Consider the following 26857-nt stretch of genomic DNA (forward strand, 5'->3'; position numbering starts at 1 on the left):
AAGTTAAAATGAGATTAACTTTTGCTTCTAAGCCATCTAAATTAAATTGATTTAAGCTAAAAATTATAAATAAATCTTTTTCAATTTTTATAATTTATCAATAAAATTGTAAATATTAAATTGTTTGTTCCGAAAACTCCAACTTGAACTTTTTATTTTCAGCACAAAAACAAAAATTATTGCAAACAAGATAAACACATTCAATATTTATTTTTGTGTTTTTACACCTTATCTGTGTGTTTTTTTATTTTTCAACTTTCTGTATATAATATATATATATATATACACTTATATCTATAATATAAAAAAGACATGATTTGATAATAAACAGTGATTTTTTGTCTAAAAAAAATACAACATTAAACATATAATATTTATATATAAAAAAATATGATTTGACAATGAATAATGATTTTTGTCTCTCAAATCCCAACATCAAAGCTACACTACTTATTTTAAAATATTTTAAATTACCTTAAAATACAAATCCAAACATATTATCTATTTTCAACACACACTTATTTATATCTATTTTTCTCTCTTTATCTCCAAAACACGAAACAAAACGCTCAAACTACAGATCCAAACACACTATGATAGTCTTGAGCATTAAAAAGTTTGTTACTTAGTGAGTGTTGAAGAGATGACTTCTTGCTTTTGTTCACTCTTTCTCTTAATTTGTCTATGCTATAGATGAATCATGTTACGATTGATTGATTGATTAGACAGTTTTTTGATACCACTATCTCTTTATTTGACAGACTTGTCTATGTATGATTTTAGAAAAATCTTTGTGTGCACGATACATACACGAATCTATTTTTATTTTTATGCGAATTACACGTATATTCTTAATAAACCTCAACATTATTAAAGAAATTAGTATTACCCCTTATTTTTTAATTATCATGGATGATTTTTATTATTATACCAAAAACAAGATTGATTTTTATAAACAAATCATAAATTATGACGTTTAAATGCAAATATATTGCAAATAAATTAATATATAGAAAATTAGATGAAAATGTCGAATTTAGTTATTCATTAATAGGAAAATTTAGTATAAGTTGACCCTTATAGACCTTAATTTACTTAGAATTGGTGGTAAATTAAAGGATATATTTGAGATTTTCACGTCCAATTTGTATAAAAGAAAAAAATATTCTCTTGTAGTTTAATAGCTATGTGTAGATGATTATTGTCTCGGGGAATAGTTCAACGATTTGGGCTCAAAAATTTTACAAGAAGTTTGTGTGTGCATAAAAAGAAAATAGGTAAATGATTTTAATTAATTATTGTGTGGTAGAGTTGATTATTTTCATTCCAATAATACAAACATTTATGTGTTTATTGTGGGGGTGGCTCATAATCAAAGTTGGGCTAAGTAGTGGTGGAAGGCCCAATAGCACTGAAAGAGGCCCATTCCGTTGTTATGGTCCCATTCAAAATCGTGATTCCTCATCATCATTATCATCTTGATATAAAGAAAGAAAGAGGAACACGAGAACACGATTCTGCTTTTAAAAAAAGGTAAACGGAACAAAGACAACCGGAATCTTCCAGCCTCAACAAACCTGCAACGGCTACGAGCGAATCACATCCAATCCAAGGGTTCTAAAAAGCTCACGTACACCTCAGCCACCTCCCACTCCCTAGATTTGAATCTCTAGAGAGAGAGTGTGATAGTGAGAGTGAGAGTAATGGCATCCTCTTCGTCTTCACCGGAGAAGGGAAAGGAAAAGGCAAATGGAAAATCCTCTGACGATGTAGCAAAGCATAAGGTGAAGAAGGATGGATTGGGTTGGATTGAGTGGTTCATGGGCTGGTTCTATCTTGCTTACGAGATGCTCTTCCAGAGGATCGTTGCTAGCAATTTGCAGAATCCAATGCCTCTTCCTCCCATTAACGACCTCACTTTCATCGTTACTGGCTCTACCTCCGGCATCGGCAAAGAAATTGCCAGGTCTTTTCATTTCTCACTTTTTCGTTTTTAGCTCCGTTATTTAGTGGGTTGTTGAATGGATTTGTGTTTGTCGTGTTAATGGAACCGTGAGGAGGTTTTGTTTTCATTTGTGATCTTAAGATGCGGTTTCTGAAACCGAAGCTGCTAAATTTAGTGACTTAGTGGAGTTACTGATTAAGAATTTTTGTAGGAGTGTAGTTATTTTCGAGATGTTTAGAGTCAAATATTTCCTTTGATCAGTGTGTGTGCTTTACTCCTATAATGGTAGGTTGACCATGAAGTGTAGTTGCGAGTGAATAGTCAGCTTTAGGCATTAATGAGGCTACATCGTTCACATTGGTTTCTTGCGTATTTATTAAAAATGACTTTTGGAAGTTGTTCTGCTGTTTGGTTTTCTAAATTCCTTTCTAGTTTTGTTATTGAACAGGCAATTGGCTGAAGCAGGGGGACATGTTGTGATGGCAGTTAGAAACCCAAAGGCGGCTAATGACCTGATAAAGAAGTGGCAGGAAGATTGGTCTGGAAGAGGTCTTCCTCTTAATATCGAGGTACTTCATGAACAGATTGAGCTCATGGTTGAAAAAATAAAGTGAATCACAGAGCACATTGGAAACTCCTAATCTTTCCTTATCTGGTGTGAACTGTGCTTATAAAATCCTGTATTGGAAACATATAAGTTTCTTATCTTCATCGCCTGTCTATTCTTGTAATTCCAAGATCATGCTGTGTAAACTTACATCTATGTTTTTACCTTATTTGCTTTAATACTAGTGAGTTGAAGGAAATTTAACATCTACATCATTGAAGGTTATGGAGCTTGATCTTCTCTCTCTGGATTCTGTTGTGAGATTTGCTGAAGCTTGGAATGCACGTTTGGGACCACTTCATGCTCTCATCAATAATGCTGGGATATTTTCCATTGGAGGTTTGTATGTGAATAAACTACTCAATCAATACTACTTTTAATTTTGACTTTAAGGTCCGCAACAATGGAACCCACTTCAGGTACAGTATGTAAAATTGCTGACTATTACTCACTGCTGTCTCTAGTTTATTTTTGGTCCTAGTAATTTGTGTGTATATATGTTTCTCTCTCTCAGGTTATGAATATCTCCAAACTTTGATTGATTGCTTAGTTATTTCTCAATGTCAATGCTTTCTATTACTTCGGAGCAAAGGACATGAGTTAACCCTTTTAAATCCTAGTTGGACTTACACTGGTTTCATTCTTTTCAGAACCACAGAAATTTTCGAAGGACGGCTATGAAGAGCACATGCAAGTGAACCATCTAGCTCCAGCACTGCTTTCAATATTGCTTTTGCCCTCCCTTATTAGAAGCTCTCCAAGCCGAATTGTTAATGTGAATTCTATTGTAAGTTTCACAGGGAGTGTATGCGTTGTTCATGTACTTCAATGTCATGACTGTCGTTCTTTTCTCGATTCCAAGGGGGATTATTGTTAATTTGCATGGAGATCAAGTTTAATACTGGTGGAGAGAAACAGTTATGATGTGAATGTACTTTACAGATAGCTAATTCTAATTGAGAGAAATATGTAGGCATTATATCACATTTGGTTCTCAAAGACTGTGCCCGACTATTAATGTCAAAAATAATTATTTTACTATGTATTGTATTTAGGACTCCATATAGTCTGATTGGACCTCCTGTAATGTGATCTGTATTGTTGGAACAATTCTATTAGAACCTAAATAGAAGTCCTTTTTTTTAATGGTTTGAAACCAAAATAAATGTCAAATAGCTGAGATATTGTGTGATTGATATTGATTATCTTCTCATCTGCTTTTAAGCTTGGACTAATTGATTCATTTTTGTATTTGTGCAGATGCATAACTTAGGATTTGTTGATCCAGAAGATATGAATGTTACATCCGGGAAAAGGAAATTTACAAGTATGGTGGGATATTCAAACAGTAAACTGGCACAGGTGCATCAAAAGGCTTGCCTTTATCTTGGCAGTATCACTTGAGCTTTCAGTAAAATTCATGGTTCTTATTTTTCATCTGGACTGCCAACTTAGTCAAATTTCCCAATTGGTAAATTGAGGTCATTTAGTGTGTGTGTGTGTGTGTGTGTGTGTGTGTGTGTGTGTGTGTCGCCTTGCCTGTCATAGACCTCAAATGTCTTTTAAGGTTATGCTCTAAATAGTGGGGAGAACTCTTTGATGCTGTTGTTTAAAATTCTTCCATAGTGGTATTGATTGTCACAATGCTGTTTCCAGGGTAAGGGACAGATGATGTGGTTGTTAATAAGCTAAATTGTTTGAATTGCTGGCATGCTTTCCATGAAGACGCGCTCCTTCTTTTTTCTTTTTCTCCTTGCTAATGCATGGGAATTGCAGATCATGTTCAGCAGTGTTCTTAATAAGAGACTGCCAACTGAAGCAGGCATAAATGTTGTTTGTGTTTCTCCTGGAATAGTCCACACCAATGTTGTAAGTTTCTGATATGTTTACAAGGGTTTTGACCAGTGTGGTGCTCATCGGCCAAAATTTAACCGGAACATAATTTTCTTGAGATTGTAAATGCAGGCTAGAGATCTTCCAAAGATTGTTCAAGCTGCTTACCATTTAATTCCATATTTTATTTTCAGCCCTGAAGAAGGTAAATCCCCTGATTTTTCTTTTCTTGTTATCTAGTGGCTCCATTTTATTTGTAATCCATGGAGTATGAACAATACCATGACGCAAATTTTCTTTGCTCCATATTAATGTGGAAGTCTTCTCAGTGTAATAAACAGCATGAGAAACAACAAAGCTATACTCTGCTGAATCTTATGTAATTAGTGAAGCAGCTTATTACATTTTCTGGGCTATTGCAGGCTCTAGAAGTACACTTTTCGCAGCCACTGATCCCCAACTTGTGGATTACTGTGAGTCACTGAAAGCTGAAGATTGGCCTGTATGTGCTTTCCTTAATCATGATTGTCGCCCTGCAAATCCTTCCGAGGAAGCACACAATGTTGAAACGGCTTACAGAGTGTGGGAGAAGACACTAGAGCTTGTCGGCCTTCCCTCAGATGCAGTAGAGAGGCTTATTGAAGGGGGCGAAGTTAAATGCAAATACGGGTCCTCCGAGTCGCATCATTCTCAGTGAACATTATTAGTTTTTCTTGTCATGTTATTACCACAAATCATCCATCATAGGTGGGCTGCAATTGACACCCAGCCAAAAAACAATCAGGAAATGTATCTTGCTGCATGTTGCAATCTAGCCTTCTCTTTCCACAATGGTCTGGGGATCTTGATTACTGTCTTACTGGCTGTAATTCGTTGAGTCGTGTGAGAATTTTCACCTTAAAATCAAATATTCCGTTTAACTTAATTGTCTGAACTGAATGGCAAGTTTGACAAGGAGAGAGAAGCTTGGAATTGTTTGACTTCAAAAAGGGTTCAATCCAGAAATAAGGATGTTAATGGGTTCGCGTCCATCCAAAACACTCACCTCAATTCATTCCGATTCAGCCAAATTTTAGAGTCTTAAGCGAGTCCCAAATCTTTCTGGTTTGGACTCAAACCTCTCCTTTTAATATATTTTGTATATTGCATATATAAAAAAATATATATAATCTATTTATACTTATATATAATACATAACGACTAATACTTTCAAAATCCAAATAATCATATAAATAATACTTTTATTTTGAATAATTTATATATTAAACATATAATATGAATTTAAAATTTGTAAATCTATGCTCTTAATCTTTTGTAAATTCAAAATTTAACAATTGAAATAAATTGATTAAATCTTACGACTTTTACATACTAAAAAGATATCCAACAATCATTAAAATATAAAATATAACGATCATAATTAACGATGTTAGGTACAATTGACCAAGAGGAACACATGATCTAAATTTAAGAAAATAAAAAGATATTTTTATCTATACTTTTAAATATAGAGAGGTTATTTGTTGTGCCCTTGAAGTTATATCCATAGTCAGAGGAAACTGATTTCTTTTACATTTCTATTACAACTCACAAGTCTTAATTAATATTACTATGATGACTAATTATACCTTTTTGCCAAATAAACCATGTCATGTAATAATGTGGGGGTTTCTTTGAAGAAATGATGTCTCCAATTATGTTTATGTTTCAACTGCTATTTACTTTTATAGATAAATTTAAAATTCAAAGGACTTGGAACTTTACCCTTTTCTTTTTTTTTGACCTTTTCTTACAGGTTTTAAACTAATATGGATAAAAATATTTTCTCAACTTTAACCATAATACGTTTTTAAATTGGGATAATTATATCTACACCCCTAATCTATTATCTATATACACAATTCACTTTTATCTTTAGAAAAATTAGGCTTATACCTACAAAAAACATCAATTTAATTTATACAAATTATTTTTACTTTTTGAAGAATTACACACACATTCCCCCAATAAGAGTAATTTGTATAAATAAATCATAGATTGAGATTGTAATTATAATTATTCGTTATAAACTCAAACCCTCTTAATTAGGCCTGACAATGAATGGGTATCGCCCTACCCGGACCCAAACCCAATAAATACCCATGACATTTTTTTGTACCCTACCCTATAAAATACTCATAAGGTCTTACACATATTATATCGAAAAGAATTTGGTAGAGCTTGGGTCTTACCCATTTGAAACTCATTTGTTTTTCTTTTCTTTTTACAATATGTTTAAAAGACTAAAAGTTCTCAAATTTTAAATTTACATTCAAGTCAAACAATGTATGTTACTAAATTAACTAAGTACTAGATTTTGATGACCCGTCGGTCAATAAATTAAAACTAATTACTTAAACTTCAAAAGGTGCAAATTGAAAATTTTAAATAATAAACTTGATTTTATCCAAATGACTGACCGATATTAATTAATTTTTAGATAAGAATCTTAAACTTATCCAAATAATGGACCAATAATATTAATTTATTATAAAGTCTAGAAAAGTTCAAAATAAAATAAAGATGTAAGAGTTGGTAAAAGTAAATGAAATTAAGTATAATATATCTAACTTTCATTTAGATCTCTTAAGTATCATTTCAATTTGCATTTGCATTCAAATTTGATTTGATGAATTTTTAATAATTTGAGTTCAAACAAATTGTTTGTTCCATGTATTAGTCAAATATAACTAAACTAAGTTAATTTGTATTTTTTTAATTTTCTAAATATCAAGTCAAGTTTGCTTAATTTGATCCTAAAATTAATTTTGAGCAATTACGGAATCAACATGAAGAGCTCTAGCATATTTGGTCAAAATTTGAATAAGTAATGAAATGATTTTATACTATTTGATTTTTTTTAAATAATAAATAAATTTAGTCGATTAATTACTAAAAAATTATGAATGCAATAATTTTAAATTAATGAATAAATGAACATTTTTGGGCTTAGACTATATCAGTATTTATGGGTATTTTAGGATATTACGCTATTATCCATATCTATTAGTATTTTAGGGCATTAGATCCTATCGATATTCATTCATTTAATTTTAATGAATTTAAAATAGGGTATGGCTTTTTTACCCATTAAATAAGATATGAATATTATTTTTTAAATATGAATAGAATAATAAGGTATTCATTGATAAGCCTAACCATAATTGATTCTTTTTTGAGAGGGAATTTGGTGTATTTATGTGTTGATGAGAAAATGAGGGGGTGGAGAGGACCCAAAAAAGGTAGTACAGTACAACTTTCTTCCTTCCATTTCCCATTCCCAAGGTCTACTGCATCATTAAATCTTGTACGGCCATGATGGAAACGTGTCATCCATTCATTGGCTATCACTCAAATCATTCTTAGCGGGGTTTTTTTTCTTCTTTTATCAGACCACCTCTCCCTACCAGGGGCCTTCTCCCTTGTACTGCTAGCTACTCTAACTCCACCCTTCTCCTTCTCTCTCTCTCTATCACACACCTCATTCCGTGTATCTGTGTGTGTTTCTGGGACTCAACTGAAAAGGGTTTCTTGAATTTTGCCACCCCAAACAAGATCAGGTATGAAGATGTTATCTTTGTTTTATTTCATCTACTACTGATGTCTTGATGCTGAGATCATCCCTTTTTTGAATGAGTTCTTGAGCTTTCATTCCTTCCCTCCCATTCTTTTCATTTCTATCTTCAACTCTCTTTGTTTGTTTCTGTTTTTCTCTTTAGTTTTCTGCTCTAACCCCCCCCCCCCCCCCCCCCCCCCCCCCCATCAGGACTCCCTCAGATACACATTCAGCACCCTCTGTTTATTTTTTCCCATGGAACAGTTTTTTCAGTCTTGTAAACAGAACCTTTGCTTAGAAATGGAAAGAAAAAAATCAAGAACTGATGTACTTAGTGTTATGTACAGTGGGAAGCTGATTCTTGCTCTGGTCTTTCTTCTTTTTCTGAATTTTTTTGTAATTTTTTGGTAGTTTTCACTTAAATAATGTGTGTGTGTGTGTTTGTGTAATTATTACATGAGATATGGATGTTACCATTATTTTTCTATTTGGTCCCTTTGGAATGGTACTTGTTCATAGCATTGTCTGCCTTTTATTGAAAAAATACAGCAACAGTAAATGCACTGTGTTTGGATTATTATACATGTGCCTGATGTTGTTTGAATACAAGGAACAAATTTGAACTCATGCAATAATTAGTAGGTAGATGTGCTTGTTCACGACACCTGTGGACTTTAATGGTGTAGGGTCTTTAATTGTCTGCCAAGAATGGTGGCAAAGGCTGAGAAAACTGGTGGTGGAGAGGCGGCCGCGGCTGTTGAGTCGGTGGATGTGGCAGCGTCAAACCATCAATCACGTCGGAGAAGAAGCTACAAGAAACCATCATGGCTTCTCTGCGCCATTGCTGGTAATAAAGCATGGTGCATTTATATTGTGTGTTTCTTTAATTCTTACTGTGTTTGCTGTTCTGGGTTTTGAATAATCACTAAAATTTGGTGTTCTTGGAACTTAATAATTTGAATTTTGATTATAGATAATATTGAGCTGGACATTAGTAAGTGAGTGACTTTTGGAAACAATAATTGTATGAGTTTGGCAAGAATATTGGTTTGGTCATGGTAGAAGCATTTCTGAGTTAATACATTGGCTAATTTAAGTGGTAAAAACCCGTTTTGGGATGATGTTCAAATTTTCAAAACAATGGGAAAAGCATTTAAAGTAGTTTCATTACATGAATGAGAAACGTTTGCAAGAATAACTACATCCTAATTCCTGACCAAGTGTATAAACCGATGAGGTTTTTTGAACGTTGATAGGTGAGTGGGGGCCATGACTGTTCCTATGCAACTACTTTTCTGCTTCCCTCTCTTTGGCTTTGAGTGAAACAACAGCGTGAGAGGTCACTTTCCACCCTATAAAAATGAGGCCCAGAAAGGTTCCTTCACAAAGCTGCAGATTTTACCATCTTTCTCACATTTTGCCATATTTTACCAATCACCCCACTCCCCACCCCCCACCCATCAGGACCCTTTTCTTGTGTTCAAAATTTAAACCCTTTGGGCAAATAGCTTTAACTGCTGCTGCCGTGTTGCAGATGGAATTTGATTTTATTCTGATTTGGAGATCTCTTGCAATTCTGATCATGAGTGGATTTATGCTCTCACCCCAATTCCCATATGTGCTCCTGCCCATTCTTATGTCAGATGCTCCTTTGAATTCAAAAATACAAAATCTTGGCCTTGTCTGATTGCACAGGCCTTGAACAACTTGATACAATATTTCAAACTTGAACTATAGCCTTGTCCTAGTCAGGAACTGTACCAAGAATCAAAATCATTGATAAACAACAAGAGAGGGGAGTAACTTGTGTTCCTTCACACCCATTAAGTAAAGTGGATATGCAAAGAATCAAATTTGTACTGCATTAGGTTAGGTCCACATCAAGTTTTGAATTTCAAAATGGAAGTCTTTTCTTCCTCACATGGGACCAACTAAGTTTTGACATGTCATTGGGTGTGGGTATATGGGACCATTCATTGTGGCGTTAGCTATTTCAAATTTAGTCTCTAAATTTGAAAGTTCAAATTGCTTCCTTACAAGAAAAGGCCAAAATCTTCATTTGATGCAATTGGGATCGGGTTTTAACAGATATGGATGAGAGGATGAAGATGCTGACGAGGAAGATACCTAAAGAACACAGTGGTGACAGTTTTGCTGCAAGGGCCAATTCTTACTACCACGAGCGCCCTCAGCTGCTGGGATTACTCCATGATTTGTATAACGGTTACCTCTCTTTGGCAGACCGTTACTGCCAGGCACTTGCCAAGAGCAACCAGCACCAAAATCCCAGCTACAGCAGATGCTGTTCCCCAATTCCAATCTTGAACTTCGATGAAACCAGTCAGCTTGATGAAGGAGACACTGGTGAAGTTATTGACTCTGATGCTGAGAGTTCACTGTCTTTCCAGCCCCCGACTCCAGCTTCCTTGCAAGCTAAAGAGATGGATCCTGATATGGTCATTGCAGAGTTGGTTATGAAGACGGTAGAGTATGATATTATTTTGAATGAGCTTACTGTGGTGGAGAAGCGGTGGGGTGAGTCATCAAGGAAAATGGAGCTGCAAAAGAACTTGCTGGATGTGCTGGAGTCAGAGAGGTTGATTCTGCTGAATGACAATGCGACTTTGGGGTACAGAGTGACAGCATTGGTGGAGGAGAACAAAGGGCTGGCATCTGAATCGTTGTTCTTGAAGAGGAAGGCTGCTGAACTTGCGAGGTGTGTGCTGAAGACAAGGGAGGATCACAGGGTTTGCATGCTGAGTAGGAAAATTCAGGATCTTCAGGGACAGATTTACAGCTTGGAGAAGAGGAACAAGGAGTATTATGAGCAACTTGTGAAACAAGAAGAGAAGAACAAGTCTAAGGTGAGGAAGAGTAAAGGTGGAGAAGAGGTGAATTTGGAAGACTGCTTTGAACCAGGAGGTGGCGCTGCCAGTCTGCGTAAATGCTTTAGCTTCAATGTGAAAAGGGTTGGTGATCAGAATGCAAATAGTGGGATTGAAGAAGGTAGAAGGGTTTCTAAGTTGTGGGATAAGGTCAAGAAGTTGGATGTGTTCCTCTGTGGCCCTCACTCCAATCCTGCTAGATCCTGAGGGGGGGAAAAGACCCTATCCAAACAATTTGAAGATGAAAACAATCATAGTATTTGCTGATTTATATCAAAATATGTAATATTAGCAATATCTGCTCGAAATCTGATATTAATACATGCAGAAATGAAGTCACATCCTTACTGGCCTTAACTAATCCATACAGGTTGCTATTACTGCAATTTGATTCCATATGTTTTGGTTGGAACATAGAAGCTACTCCAACCACTGATGGGATCAGTTATTGTATGGACAATACTATCATGCTGAATGCTATATATAAAATGGAGCATTGACATTAAGAAGGATAAGAATGCAACAACAGTACACAAATTGCTAATTTGTATGAAATATATTATGGCGCATTTAAGGAATTCCAGAACACAATGAGATAATAAAACAGAGCAGTGGCTAAAAGTCTCCACGTTGTGGCACAATGCTTATTTCTATAATTGGCACGTAGTGCATGAATGTGATGAGAGTAGTGATATTGTCTCGTTCTAAAATTGGCACGTCGTGCCTGGATGTGATGAGAGCAGTATCTTGTGATAGTATGCGCATTCCACCCAATCCTCATATTGCCCTGCAAAGTACTTCCCAAACCTATCAGATTTAATGTTGCTTACACAGGTAGAATTTGTTCATTAAGAAATCTTTATTGGTTCGGTACATAGGATTCTTTCATGATATTTCCTATCACAAAATCTATCATCAGTAACTTGTCAACCTCGAAGATCCTAGGCAATCAAACCTTATATGTCATGCTTCCCATTTCAATGACAAACATAACAGCAGATTTTTATGATAACCCAACATTGGACCTATATGATAATATACATAAAACATATTTACAGGGAACACAACTGCATATATGGACATCTAATACTTTCAGACACTGATCACATTAAGTTTGACTTCTGCAAACAGCAATGTCATGGTTCGACCATCTTGATCAGAATCATGCTCCTCCCACCATTACCACTAGCCAATACCTGACCACAGTAGGTGCTAACTTCACAGTTTGAGATGATGAGCCAGTACTCCACAGATTACTGGTGGGAAAACACACCCATATATGCTCATTCTACTGCCCTGCTCAAATCGGAGCCCAGTTCAATCCAAATTTGCAGGAGCTAGCTTCTCTTGAAGCTTTGCCATTTTAGCCTGAAATCAGAAAATCGTCAATATCCTAAGTATGTCAGAATGGTTGTCCCAAATATAAACATCAGAACCAAAAAAAAAAGCTGCAAACTTTTTAACACCAGGCTATTAGAATTGTACGTAGGCATTATTATGTTTCCTTCCGGAGAACTGCTTTGATGCTGCATTGGGAGGACTTCCAAAGCACGTAAATGCTTACAATACCTTGAATGATTTTGAACGCCGAATGGAGGGGTCCAAATCTAAAGCAATTAAATAGCACTCCTCAGCTACGTCACAATGATCCATAGCCATTAAAACATCACCTTTGCAAATATAAGCCTGTAAATTTGAAATTGATGAATATCTTGATGACCAGTTGGATTTCAATCAAGTGAGATGATAAGACAATCAGTACAAGATTGGACAATTATGCAAAGATTCAGACAGCGATATGATGAATAAATGACATATATATTCATCATACAATTCGGGGCAGGAACATAAAGTTGACAAACTTCAGGAAGTACATTTCTTGATATCCGCATTCTTTTCTAAAGACAACCTAATATGGGTCACTACTGTCACAGATTGAATCTTTTTTTCCTTCCTGGTGCTCTCAAAGGTAAAATTTCTATTGTATAAAAGTTTGGCTGGATTATATTCTTTACTCTCACTGACCAATAAGCATTAAACAATCCAGAAACACCAGAGCAGCCCTATAAAGTTGTAAGTTTGACGTTCTAAAATAGTATCAGAAGTGCAAATATGGTCAGTGAGTTTTCACATGAAATTTTGCAGCTCATGAAAAAGAATCCTCCACGTTCCACTATATTACTAATAGTTACTTGCCTCGGGGTATTGAGGCGCAAGAGTCATAGCTTCTTTAGCATCCTTAAGCGCTCCATTTATGTCTCCCATTGCCAACCTTGCTGCGGACCTGATGAAAAATATAGTATATGACCTTCACCACGCATTTAAATATGGATAACACATCTCTGCAAGTCAACTTGTTAACTGTGATATCTACATACTTCATGGGGGGACTATAGACATAAATTGAATCAGGAAGCACGCTTCCACGGCAAATAACTGTTGAAAAGAAAAGAGAACAAAATCTGCACATGTAGTTATGCCATTGTAAATAACTATCTATTGGATGAACCAATCATGACAGTAAGGGATGTCTGAAGCTCTGATATTCATCACACAGGTCACAAAATTCTTTCTTTTGGGGAACCAATGAAGTTAATGCTCCACAAACCTGTCTTTGTACATTATATGGAGTCCGCCAAATGGCTTCAGATCTATGGCCTGCAAACATAATGCATATGTGATTATCAGCACTCCCACATCCACTTTGCGCCAAAACACTCATAAGCTGAACAACCTAGAATGAGGACTGCAATACATTTCCCCAAAAATCATAGCATCAAAAGCAAGAACTCTTCCTACATTAATTACATCAATCACCCATTCTGTTTTCCAGCTCAAAGCATCAAAACTTCCATGCTTGCATCAAGAATGAAAAACATAATAACAGCAGGGAAGTGTGCCCTCAATTATACCTGTGAAAGTAAACTATAAGCCTGAGCAAAATCACCTCGGCCTGTCTCTTCTTCAGCTCTTTTCCTCAAGGCCAACGCCTCCAAACACTTCTTTCCACTACTCCCCACATCGCCATCATCATCAACGCCGCAGGCGATCGACATCGTAGTAGCCGCCTTAGTGGGGGTTCCACAATGCGCGACAAAAACCGCCTCCGGCAATATTACGATATTCGGACCCGACCCACAACGCCCAAGGCAACCGCAGGAGTTCACCGTAACGAATGGGGGAGCAATACCAGAAAGTACCTGCAAAACTTCCAAAGAACCTTGCTTTCTGCATGTCCTGTTCGTACATACTCTTATTTCGATCTTATCCTTCTTCTCATAAGGCGATGATGATGCTTTTGCTGTTATATTGATTGCTTGTTTTTTCAGATGATGACTTGAAGGGAGAAGAAAATGGTGGGCAGAAGTGTTGGTTGTAGCCTCCATTGTTCTTTTCAAGGGGGACTAACTTTTCAGCTGGGCTTAACACTCATGGATAAGGATCCAGCTTCCAATGTAAGTACCTTGTGATGTGTGAGGATTTCGCGCTCTAAGAAGTTGTACGCTGATTCAATTGGAGAAATTAGGGTTTCATCGGGGGGTGAGGGCACATACGGCTTCATGCTGAACAAGAAAAGGGAGGTGCTTATTAGATTGAAATTTGAAAGTTAAATCAATCTAATTATCTGAAATTAACTAAAAAAAACAGTAGCAGACAAGTTGAGATAGATAAATATAACAAATTAAATTCAAATTAATTCTCCAATCCACCCTTATCCACATTACACTGTCAGAAACCACGGTTTGCTAATAATTCATTAGATCTAAATGAGACATGATAATTTACCTAATTTTAAAATGTAATAATATAATTTGACCATATCCCATGTTTTATTTAATTTGGTAAACCCCCAAACAATTATTAGTTTATGTGACCCCGTATTTTATTCAACCGTATCCCATTAATAATTTATATCACACACAAAAATAAAAAGATAAATTCAAATTACTTTCGTGAAATATTAAAAAAGGGCAAAAAGAAATCCTAGAAAAAAGGATAAAGAGCCTCTCCAACTTTTAACAAAGAAGCATATTACCGTCCCTTCCACTAGGTAGTGTAGTTTACTCGCCCTGGTTTAGTTATTTTGATATGTAATTGGTCACTTTTTATCCCTAACTAATAAATAAACTGCACATATTCCTGTAGAAACTACATAAAGTCCATAAAAGAAAACCTCCAAAAGAAAAGAGAAGCGTGTTGCAATATAAAGAAAGTGAAAGTGATAATGTTTCTCAACTTTTATATTTGGTAATTACGTGTAAAAGTGATCATTTGCAAACCAAAATAATTAAACGAGTTGCAGAAATGGGGAGTGAACTACACTGCTTGAAGCAGGATAATATGCTTCTTTATTAAAAAGTTTAGGGTGTTTTTTGCTCTTTTCTAATTTTTCGGGTGGTAATTTGTATTTATCCCCAAAAATAAACTATCCCTATTATAAATATAACAAATCAGACAATTCAACCTTAATTTTATGTACGACTTAATTGAAATTCATTTAACACCAATTTTATTACAATTAAACAAAAGTCAAATACTGCATAAAAACTCAAATAAATTTAAAGAAATACATTTTTCATTCGACTCGATTTATTTACAACGTTAGTTTTGGGGTAGCTAAAATAAGGAGGGATTAGGCAAAACATTTTAATGAGTTTTCAAGATTTTGGGTTGGTGGAATTGAACAATAATAACACACTTGATGTTGGAGTCACCTAATTTACAATAGTTCTGAAAAGTTTTGTGTATAAACTTGGTATATATATGAAAAGTTCTAGTGCAATATATATTGCGTAAACCTGAACAACAACAATGTATTGTTTGGGGTATTGATGTGTCTTTTTATTGTATCGGTAATTCATAAGTACATCAACAGTTCAGTAAATTAACTAATTTTATCGTATTGTTAATTCATAAGTACATCAACAGATTAGTAAATTGACTAATATATGGTTTCAATCAAACATTGGAATAACAAAAAATCATAAAATATAAAATTACGACAAACTCTAAACATATACACGTTCAATGAGATTTAAACTCATGATTTTCAACTTATTCATACGATTGCAATCTTAACTACTAGGATGAGAGTTGGTGCTTCTTGATGAACTCTCTCATGCTATGAAACACCAGTTGGTATTCAGCAACTTCTGGGAACAAATAAAAGCCGTGAATTGCATTAGGATACTCAACCAACTCCACTTCTTTGCTACATTTGTTCATCCACTCAACATATCTTCTCTGCCAATCTTGAAGCGGATCATACCCTCCCACAACCACCACTGTCCTTGGCAACTCAACATTCTTCACTTCCCCATAGTTCAAAACGTTGGCTGCATGGTGGTTTCTGTCAGCTCCGGCCGGCAGAAATGCCCTCCACATCTTGTCAGTGTACTCCACATTGAGCACAGGAGCCCTCTTCAGCCTTAGCTCCGCCTCCGTGCGCTCTTCTCCGCCAAAAAATGGCTGCAACAACATAAGTCCCTCGATCCTTAGTTTGTCCAACTGCTGAGAGTTGTTGCATGCTCTCACTGTTACATGATGAGCTATGTTGCCTCCTGCACTGTCTCCAGCAATGAAGCAATTGCTGAGGTCGGTGTTGGCTGGTAAAACAGCATAGTTGTGTGAGTTGATGAATTGCAAGGTGTCATAACCATCCTCGTATTGGCTGGGGTAACGATGTTCAGGGGCAAGCCTGTAGTTCACGGAGGCGATGACAGCAGGTAGTTGCGCAGCTAGACAGCTGCAAAGGCTGTCATAGACGAAAAAGTCAGGCCCAAATGCATAAAATCCGCCACCGTGGAAGTAGAGAATGAAGGGCAATGGTGTATTTGAGGGAGTAGTGGGAACAAAGAGGCGGAACCAGAGGTTGCGGGAGGGGTCAACGGGTACATTAGAGGTGGAGATGGGGGTGGTGTTGTCGATGAGTTTGGTGGCGGGAGCAGGTGATGTGATGTTGAAGAAGTTGTAAATCCGGCGGTTGATGGTGTTATCAGAGCGAAATATAGCACGTTTCATTAAGTTATGAGCGAGTACTTTCAATCTGGTAATAAAGGGGAGTTGAAGTTGATTGTCAGCCATTGTAATTGGTATTGGTGACGAATTGTAATATGGATAGATCAGAAGGTATGCCTATCAGCCCATCTGAAGACGAATTTATTAACTCCACTTCAAGGCTAATAGACATAGTGATGCCAAACATCGTAGACTATGGGATGGCCTGACCTAGAATATAGATTCATAGAATCTACATTTTGGTGAATAAAAAGTTAAAATCCACTGTAGGAACTTTAATTAAAACAACTCAATTGCTGCCGAAATGTTCATTTCATCAAATTTGTTATTAAAACATTGCTCAACGTGATCACCGTGGCATCATAAAATTTCTACCAAATCAAAACATTATAGGCCTGCCATCATCTCGAATGAATTATACTTTCTTTTTCATTAGGATAATCCCCTAACCAAGAACACTCATCCATTTCCCATAATTTAAGAGCCTATACATGTGTATGCAATGTTAATATATATGGCCCAAACAAGACCCAAACCACTTAAGCTCACCTAAGCTATCCGACGGGTTGACCTATTAACCCATTGACCCGACTCAGGTTTGACCTTATATTAAACTTGATTCTATTTCCTTCCCATATATATATATATATATATATATTGTCTAAAACTAAACTTGATTCGATTTCCTTCTCACACCCTCAAATCGCCGTCTGTTCTCTTCTCCCTCGTATCTCACTAATTCTGCAAATCTCTCATTCTTCCATGGAAATGGAAGCTTTTCCAAAACCAAGATGATGGTTTTGGGGAAAGTTTCCATGGCTCCGTTGATTCTCTACACCTATAAAAAGGCTTGTGACCCTGTTTGAAAGCAATACAACTTGAATCTCTCATATTCTCACCGCAATCGATTCTGAGTGAACTCTTCATCCTTTGTGGGTCTTTGTGGTAGAAAGTTTCTAAGTGATTTCTTGAGGTTTCCCGTCGGATTTCTTGGTGGTGGTGCAACCGTGGTCTAAGATTTGGACAACTGGTCTTGTGTGACCGAAATCTGGCTTTCCTGAACCGCATTCGTTAAGAATCTGTTTTATTATAATTTAATTTGTTCATTCTATTATAAGTTGTAATATCGATTTGTATTAAGGAGTTTCATACTCCAATCGTTTGTAATAGTCGATTAGGATCGTGAGGTTGCCACTCTACATGCAAGAACAGCAAAAGGGGGTAATTGACACCTCAAACTTCTTACTTTGTATCCATGAGGAATATTCATTAACACAAAATTTTTCTACAGAGCTCTACACCCCTAATGAAGAAATTTTTCATCTGCCTCTCTATTGGCAAAATCCGTTTGACAAAAGACAAAATACCTAGACAAAAGCTGGAAAATTTGAGATTGCTGAGTATCAACAAGTTCGCTAACCCAAAATTCACCTAATCAGTTATGTTTAACATTTTTTCACCCCCAATTGACCAAGAAAGTGATGCAGGATATAGCCTGCAGCTGGAGCAAAAAAGCCCACAGTCTACTTGCGAAATAGTTTGATTGTCATGATATCCTGACTTCATCATGAACGGCATTCTTGGCCATGTCAACAGTAATGCATGCTTCCTCGGGCAGTCTGAAGCTCAAACAGAACATTGCCTGCAAATCCATGTATTAAACTCGTCATCTTATGCATGAAGCAAGAGCATGCCCATTGAAAAAGTAACGCTACTAGATAAATATCAAGTTTATACCTTGTTTGGGGCAACATCTCTAACCCTGTGAAATGTTGGTTCTTGTATGCTAGCACCCAATGCTGCCTCTGCCTCCTGAATAGCACCAAGAAAATCCAAATTGATGGAAAGCAAAGCACACACACAAGGATGAACTGAGTATTGGCATAAAGTGCTTCTCTGGTGAGGAGGGGGTTCAGATAAAAAGAGAGAAATTGAATGGCGTAAAGAAAATAGAAAGAAGTAGCTCTCACATGAAGAAACTTACTGAAATTATTAAGTCCTCTGTTTCGTTTGCTCGTATGAAGCAATAGCAGTGGATCCATGGGAGAGATCCTTTCCAGTACTTTTTGTTGATAAGACCTCTAAAGACATCTGTAAAAGTACATCCAAGTGTTCAATTTCTCCCATCCCCTTTGTCAAATAAATATATAAGGTGACAACTTCGAAGTGGGTGCAATGAAACAAGAGAAATACGAGAATGGACATGCGAAACAGAAAGAGACCTAAGCATGAGACAAGGCTACAATTCAAAGACCAAAAGGTGATCAGACACCATCTCAACGTAAACCACAGAAAATGTGTTCAATTTTTCCTCATACTACTAAAAACGCTCCCTTTTCTTGAATGCAACACCTGCATGCTCAGACAACTGCCATAAGACCTAGAGAGACTAGTTTTATTTCATGCCAGTTATTGAAAGTACCACCTTTAGTAAAAGTGTTAAGTGACAGCCCATGCAAGTGAAAACCTTATCCCGCAAATTATCTTGGATTTCCCACGCATGGGAGACCCGTATAATCTAAAACCACCAAGAAAGTAATTTAATCCAAACATGCATGTCAATCAACCAAGGAAACAGAGTTGAGTCACTGAGTAAGAAAGGCAGGAAATGGAGAAACAAAGGAAAAGTTACCAAGAAACTGCAAAGCAGAGGCTGGCAGATTCATTATGACATGATCAATGTGCTCCCAGGGCTTTGCATTGAATTGCTGAGAGCCGCTAATGCGCTTATTCAAGCCCCTTTTCTTCCTTTCAGGCGCAGAATCGCCAGCATTGCTAGCAGTTCCACTTTCTGCAGGAGATATTACAGAGCCACAAAGTTAACAGTGTTATTAATATGTATGAACAGGGAATACCACAGCAGTTGAACCCATCCTTAAAGGACTGTTCTACTAGCAACAGAACATTAGCAGCCCTGGTTGATAGCGATGCAATAGTTTTAAACCTATCATACCTTCAAACAAACTTTCAGAGCGCCTTTTTACAGTGACTGAATTTGCATCATCTTTTGGCCTCAACTGTTCATTACTTTCAACATCAGCAATATTCTCATCTGAAATTTCTTGTACAGCACCTTCAAGAGACTAAAGTTTAACTTAATAGCTCATAAGCATAAAACAAAACTGTCCAGCCAAAACATATTACCAGTTGGATAAGTGGCTTCCAGCTTTTTTTCTGAGTCGGGACGAATCTCATCTTTCTCAGAAGTCTTCCAGTTTGCTGCATCAGACTGAAGACAAGCTTCACTTGTAGGCACTTCCATTAGAGAAGAAATAAATTTCCGTGCATCTAAATTGTATGCACGGACTAGACTAGCAACTTTGTTAGTTTCTGCATTAATCTTCAGATAATGAATGCTATCTGGATTTAAATCATTTGCATACACTTGGCATCCTTTCTGTGCTGCTGGAATTGCGAATGGACCAATCCCAGCAAACATATCACAAACAGTGTCCCCAGCCTGGAACTTTGAAATTAGCCGTAAATGCTCATGTTCCAATCTGGAATTCCAATAGACCAAGCCGTAATCAAGCTTGAAAATAGCTCCATACTGCTTCACCTCTGTAACCATATTACAATCTCCTGCTAACACTTCAAATTTTGGCACGCGAAACTCATTCGTTATTGTTCCAACTTTATTGACAATTGTCTTGATTCGTGGATAATTTTTCTGTGGAGGGACATAAATAGCCAATTAAAGTCAGAGAAGTTAAGATTCTTAGACTGTTAACACAACATTACCCAAATCATACATGTATCTTAATGATAAGATCCAATTCACAATAGTTTCTATGAAGTCAGCTGCACTGTTGTCTCAGTGAACCAGAATTTTTAGGCAACCAATAATCGTGTTCTTTCAAGTATAATAATGTAATTCCTTAAAATTAACCCGCTGACTCTTACCATTTGAAATAACCAAATATTCACATTACAGCTAAACACAAATTGATACTGGATTTGTTGACATTCAATTTGACTGCCATGCAATCAGTGTTTAATAGTTTAAATAACATTTGCAGTGCAAGTAATCAGAAAGCAGACAGAAAGATGTGTGGGAATTATAAAAACATACATCATAGATAACTTTTGATATAACATCCTTATATGGGAGTAATTCATCTGTGATATTCAGGTGGGCAATATGACCTGCATAAAGACCAAATACAATGAATAATCAGTAACAGAGACGTGGCGTGGAACCTAGAAGCTGCAAGCTCCAATCAAAAGATGGCACTTAACTAAAGATTGATCACCCTAAACAAGTGCAGAAAGAAAACAATCTCTGCAAGTGAACATAAAAATATGGAGAATGTTGTAGTGAAAGATAAAATGGAAGAAGTTAACCCAAAAAATACTTAACTATTGTCTCAAATGATGAAGGTACTTCTAGCCCAGGTGGCAGAATCTGCTTCAATATATGATCTGCAACACAGTTATTTACAGGAGAAGACGAAAAAGTTAATACCCGTAAAGGACAAATAGTGTGTGTTAAAAAATAACTCGTTCCAGTCATCAATTGGCACGCAATCATTAAGTGATCCACCAAAATGAAATAAAACCTGTGAGATATTGCACTCATCCAGTGAAGGGCGTGGACCCAAACAACATAAGAGCCTCAAATTTGGAAAAAGAAAGATAAGGAAGTTCAAGAATTTTGGACAAACAAAAACATCGGATTTGGATTCATAAAATCATGGCAAACATTTCCTAGCAGGTTTCCTGATTGCCATTTAATATTCTGAAAGAAGCATTAATGGCTAAAAACTGCCACTTCCGTTAATGATAAGAGACCACTAATCCAGTAAAATGCAAAGAGAAATACCTGCAGACCAATAGGAATAACCAAGTGTCATGGAATACGGAACTACTTGAATCTCACAGAGCTCTTTCAATTCATCAACTTTATGACTGGGGATTTCAGATAAATCTGCCAGTATGAGCCAACACAAATGCACATTATCATATAGGACTACTGGAATACAAAGTCGCAAAATTACAATCATAAAAGAAGAAAAGAAAACAATATTCAACATGTTGTTCCCTTGGCTGATTTCTTCACAATACAATAACTGCTAGGAAAAGAAACGACACCTGAATTTTGAATTTTCTCTGATAATATCATGTAACGATTTTTTTCACATGTTGGATCTTCTGTTATAGGTTTGATCCGTGGCCTGTCAAGCAAATATCTTCAACCAAGAAGAAAACAAGAACCAATAAGACAATGGTATAGAAATGAACACACTTGGATTGGAACTAGGCAGAGGTAAACTTCAGGCATACCCACTGAGGATCCGAGTAGCGAGCTTGCAATGCTCTCGCGGAATTCGAAGCGCCCACAAATTCAACTGCACGTCAAATTTTCTCTCGTCCAGCATTTCAACTAGAATCACGCAGACTTGGTAAAAATTCGATTTAAATTCTGGTTCGGGGGAATCGAACTGTAAACTGAGTTAAACGCAGTATCTATTGCAACCTATGCACCAGCTATTAGTAGAGAGTGGCGGCGCTCCGGCAGAATTATGGTTCCTTTGGCCGCCTTCTGCTGATTAGGGCTACTAAAGATTCAGTTTTTGGTGGTTATTCTTTTTCGCGGCATATGCCCTATTTCAGATTTTGGAAAACAATTACGAATTGGCCCCAAAAAAAAGTGTTAATAGTTAATTGGTGGGAGTTAAATTGGATTATTTCATATTTGACCCCAGCAAAGAGAGCAAACTTATCCTTATGCAAACTCGATGAGCCTGCATAATTTAAAAATTATTATATTCATTTGATTTAATAAAATCTAAGAAAGTTAAAATGAATAATTTGTGAAAACTATTAAAGTATCTTGATTTTAATATGCATAAGTAGAAAATTATTGATAAAATCAAAATGAAGGGACTTATTTGTTAGGTGAAATCAAACTTCAAGGGTGATAAATGTATTTTCCCAAACCATAAAGAATTTATATATAATTACATCAAATTTCAAATTAGGGGGTGCGATTATCCCTTTTTCTATTGTTCTCGAGAACTAGTTGATCATTAACGACTATCAATGAATTTAAAAATTATGAGAAATTAATTTAATGTTTTATTTGTAAGAAAAATACTTTACATACAACAGCTTATTCATTTAATGTTGATTCTTTATCTACGTTTATATACAAGAATATGGTTGAATCCATTTTGTCATCAATTCATTAGATATCATGGCAACTGAGTTTATATTTTTATTAATTGATATGATAATATAATGAGCAAGAAAGTTTGTGATGGATTTGGTTCGATCAATTCAATATAATCACAGAACTAAGTGTATTATACTTGTTTTGTAATTGGTCATTTTTCCTAAATTGTACATCAACAGAATAAGTCTATTGCACATGTAATACGATTGATTCAAAATTGGATAAGCCGGGATCGGAAAAGAATTGGAAAAACAAAGGATCATTGTACTTGGAAATGAGGATTGATTCTTTCGTGGTTCATAGTATGAGGCTTTTAAGAAGGGAGAGTTCGAAATTAATTCACGTTGTAGAAAAGATCTATGAAGTTGGTATTTCGCTGCGCAAGTCAATATGTTTGTTGTGCATGCTATCTACATATTGTTTTGATCAAAAGTAAAATTCATACATAGGACTGCAACTCAACAACTGAATTTCTTTCCCGATCAATGACTTTACAAACAAATTCTCTGCTACTAATGAATTTCATGTTTATTACAATGTCATTATGAACAATGCCAAAAGAACTGCGCTAGACATCTCTAAATACAACAGTGAATCACATGATTTCTTCATGGGAATAATCGAAGTAGGAAAAAGAAAGACTATGATTCTCGGACTGCAGCACGATTTCTGTTCCAAGACAGGTATGTCGGATCCCCCAATGGCCTGCGTCAAGATCAATAATGTCTGAGCTCCAAAAGCCACTTCACATGCAGATTTTAAGACAAAAATGAAGCAGAAAAAAGAGGCAAAATGCAATGCAAAAACATATAGTTCAACAAAAGTGTGCAATGTTGTTCAGATGAAACTTAAGATGGTATGCAGAGTAGCACAAAAGTGACAATAAAATTAAGGTAAAAACGCAGAAAAGAACGTGCTTCAACTTATGCTACTTTGAAATTCCATTAGGACAGACATAAAACTAGGAAGAAAAATGAGTTACCTGGGCTTGAAGAGGTAAAGGAATGTGAAAATTATAGCAAGCAACAAGCTGGTTCCACCGACCGCCATGTACATCTTGCCCAGGTAATCGTTCTTCCCACCAATCCACGATGCAGTAGAAATCACCAGCTTCTTTTTGCCACTAAAAGAGTAGGTGTTGTAGTTGTTCTGTATTATTACCGTTATCTGATCATAAGCCTCAAGATCAGTCTCAATCCTGCCGTATAATTTTCTGAAAGTGGGCAATGCTGCAGTCCGCATCCAGACGATGAAATCCTCTTGCTCGCTCAACTGTCCCAATGAATCAGTAAAAAACGAGGAGATATAAACGAAGGAAACAGGACTAATGAATAACTACCGACAGTTCCTACACTGCTGAAAAGGGCTCAATTTGCAACCTTGTCTAGTATGACATGATGATGAATGATCAAGTCTTGTATAATTGCAAGAAAATAAGCAAATATACTAACAGGTTTGGTCTCATCAAGTTTTGCACCGCCAATGAGGTTGCCACTCTGGAAATTTTTCGGGTACACTTGGGAACTAAACTTTCTGGTTCTCTCACTATGCCAAGCGATGTCCTTTTTGTTGATTTCTAAGGAAGTGTTGTTCCTCGAAAACCTGTATGTGTCGTTGAATAAGCTCCAAGCGATAAGCCCGCATGGAACAATGGGCTGGTTGTCATTCGTCGTTGCTTCCGGTTCACATGTCTTTGTCTCAGACGCATGGGAGGGGTACCGCAGCTGATGATCACTTCTACTTTTCACATATCTGCACCACAAATCAGACAAAAACATCATAGCTCATACTTGCAGTTGAATTCTTCATGAACGTACGCTCAAACGAAAGTAAGGAACAGCAATCGTTTTGGGGCTAAATCAATCGATTGTACCAACCGTCTATGGTTCTGATAGAAATTGTCAAGCTGATAATACACGTAAATCGGGGGCTTCATCTTCTTTGGAATCTGAAGAAAAAGACACATTCATGATGAAGACCATCAAGATCGACACTATAAACTATCAACACCGAACAACATAATTAACTAATAATTTCAACTGACAATCAAGGTCCTGATGCAGGTTTTGTTCGTTCCAGCATCACGGATGTATCCGACCCTCTCGTTTTCTGGATTATCCGGAGATTTCAAAGGAATGCAGTCTTCATCGTAACGATCTACAATTTCAACCACCTACATACACATTAAATAACTATAGGGAGAGTCTGTAGGTATAAAAACAGCAAATAATTTAGTTTTCTTGCAGAGTATTGCACACAGTGAATGGTGCCACTGCGTGAGCAGATCATAGACAATACACAGCAAGAGGGATGTGGAAGAGATTACATTACATTTTCTGTTGCAGTGAAGGTGATCAGACCAATTGGAACGAAGACTATTGCAAAACAGATGAGGATTCCTATGACCTGATCACAAGATCATGAAGGCAAATCCAACAACTTTTCAATACAACTTCATCATGTATATGTACCTAGGATTTGATCGACATGCATGCAATACTAATTATTCAGACAGATATATACATACCAATCCAGGAGTTAAGATTGGCTTGCAAGATGGAAGTTCTTGCTGAGTAAACCTAGAATCTGGGAAATTATGACAAGAGTTCACCAATTCAAGAATGGACAAGTAATTACAATTCTAAAAGAACAACAGAACATAGAAATTGGAAGAAATGTACATTTGGGCTTCTTGGACTTGGAGGTCGGTTGGGAGGAGTCATCTTCAGAGCTCATAATTGTGAAGATTGATAAACCAAAAAACAACAGTTTGATTGATCAAGGATGTCCCTTTAGGACAAGAACATGGATTTATCGAGCGGAATCATTTCAGGGTAAAATCGTGTGATGTTGGGAGGAAACAAGAATTCAATGCTGGTAATCACGCTTCCAATTTCCTCATGTTTGTTTTCCTCCCTTGATGGGGTTCTTATTTCTTTTTCTTCGGAAGAAATGGAGATTTGGAATTTGTAAATGTAGAAAATAAAGAAAGTTGATTGTTGGCGAATGAAGGGCGGGATCTTGATGAGTAATTCAGCAGTTAGTCATTTGATGTATAATTTAATTTTTGTACCATAGTGTTTCTATTTTTTGATGTATAATATTAGCAATTCAATCCAGTAGATGTGGGTATAATTTAAAAAGAGTAAATTATATTTGTATTGTTTTATATTTTAGTATTATTATAAATATTTTTTATTATTTAAATATTTTTTATTTCAACGTTCATGTAACAATTATAAAAGTATGTTGACGATATAGTTATAGAAAAAATATATTTTTTTATAAAAATTACAGGTTAATTATCCCATGAAATCTGAAGAACTCATATAATACTAGGATTTAGAGCAATTTTAATCCTATTACTTTAGAATTTTTTCGATTTGGTCTTCTAACTTTTTGGCGGACCAATTTGATCCTTTATCTTTTAAATATGTGTGGTTTTGGGCATTTGGCCAGATTAGGCCAAATCAATGCCCACTTTGCTCTTATGTTGGAATATCTTTTATAGTCCATATACATACTCTTAGTTTGACTTCATATGCTTTTGAAATAAAATTAAATCTCCAGAGATTCATAACTTTCTTTGACTGTCTTGTTTCGGGTATTTCAAATTCTCGATTTTACGGACTTTCTCCAACCACATTACCGCAGTAGATGGTTCGTAGGCCCTTGCCTCTTTTAACAACAAAACAACACAACCCTGTTTTGTTTCCTATCTTAGGGCGTAAAAGATACTCCAACTCTTCAAAGCATAATATTTTGAATTTCCAAATTTTTGTAGTTTTGAATTCTCAGT

General features: G+C 36.1%; 6 protein-coding genes across 7 annotated transcripts; 2 read left to right on the forward strand and 4 right to left on the reverse strand.

Moving 5' to 3' along the window:
• Positions 1517–5310, forward strand: LOC105168531 (retinol dehydrogenase 11). Its single transcript, XM_011088657.2, has 8 exons — positions 1517–1966; positions 2394–2514; positions 2774–2891; positions 3203–3339; positions 3813–3914; positions 4329–4421; positions 4518–4590; positions 4808–5310. Exons 1-8 carry the CDS (start codon positions 1704–1706, stop codon positions 5080–5082), a joined length of 1182 nt encoding a protein of 393 aa, XP_011086959.1. The 5' UTR covers positions 1517–1703; the 3' UTR covers positions 5083–5310.
• LOC105168533 (kinase-interacting family protein) lies at positions 7655–11222 on the forward strand. The gene is made up of 3 exons (XM_011088659.2): positions 7655–7984; positions 8667–8827; positions 10069–11222. Exons 2-3 carry the CDS (start codon positions 8689–8691, stop codon positions 11070–11072), a joined length of 1143 nt encoding a protein of 380 aa, XP_011086961.1. The 5' UTR covers positions 7655–7984; positions 8667–8688; the 3' UTR covers positions 11073–11222.
• Positions 11688–14446, reverse strand: LOC105168532 (probable UDP-N-acetylglucosamine--peptide N-acetylglucosaminyltransferase SEC). The gene is made up of 5 exons (XM_011088658.2): positions 13778–14446; positions 13474–13523; positions 13062–13149; positions 12435–12551; positions 11688–12233 (listed from the first exon to the last, which is right to left on the reverse strand). Exons 1-5 carry the CDS (start codon positions 14249–14251, stop codon positions 12183–12185), a joined length of 780 nt encoding a protein of 259 aa, XP_011086960.1. The 5' UTR covers positions 14252–14446; the 3' UTR covers positions 11688–12182.
• On the reverse strand, positions 15895–16979 carry LOC105168697 (probable carboxylesterase 18). The gene has a single exon (XM_011088828.2). The coding sequence runs from the start codon at positions 16947–16949 to the stop codon at positions 15948–15950; it is 1002 nt and encodes a 333-aa protein (XP_011087130.1). The 5' UTR covers positions 16950–16979; the 3' UTR covers positions 15895–15947.
• Positions 18107–22497, reverse strand: LOC105168534 (tRNA (guanine(37)-N1)-methyltransferase 2). The gene is made up of 12 exons (XM_011088661.2): positions 22360–22497; positions 22167–22266; positions 21975–22072; positions 21706–21810; positions 21243–21305; positions 20956–21029; positions 20028–20553; positions 19837–19956; positions 19516–19674; positions 18868–18974; positions 18621–18695; positions 18107–18525 (listed from the first exon to the last, which is right to left on the reverse strand). Exons 2-12 carry the CDS (start codon positions 22259–22261, stop codon positions 18430–18432), a joined length of 1518 nt encoding a protein of 505 aa, XP_011086963.1. The 5' UTR covers positions 22262–22266; positions 22360–22497; the 3' UTR covers positions 18107–18429.
• On the reverse strand, positions 23511–26077 carry LOC105168535 (putative ALA-interacting subunit 4). 2 transcript variants are annotated; one of them, XM_011088662.2, is made up of 8 exons: positions 25740–26077; positions 25586–25644; positions 25390–25464; positions 25103–25231; positions 24936–25006; positions 24510–24810; positions 24041–24330; positions 23511–23763 (listed from the first exon to the last, which is right to left on the reverse strand). In XM_011088662.2, exons 1-8 carry the CDS (start codon positions 25792–25794, stop codon positions 23700–23702), a joined length of 1044 nt encoding a protein of 347 aa, XP_011086964.1. In that variant the 5' UTR covers positions 25795–26077; the 3' UTR covers positions 23511–23699. The 2 variants fall into 2 exon arrangements, with proteins under 2 accessions (XP_011086964.1, XP_020551418.1); XM_020695759.1 differs by lacking the exons at positions 25586–25644; positions 25740–26077 and having other exon boundaries at positions 25103–25215.

Source organism: Sesamum indicum, linkage group LG8 (assembly GCF_000512975.1).
Source record: "Sesamum indicum cultivar Zhongzhi No. 13 linkage group LG8, S_indicum_v1.0, whole genome shotgun sequence".
NCBI lineage: Eukaryota > Viridiplantae > Streptophyta > Magnoliopsida > Lamiales > Pedaliaceae > Sesamum > Sesamum indicum.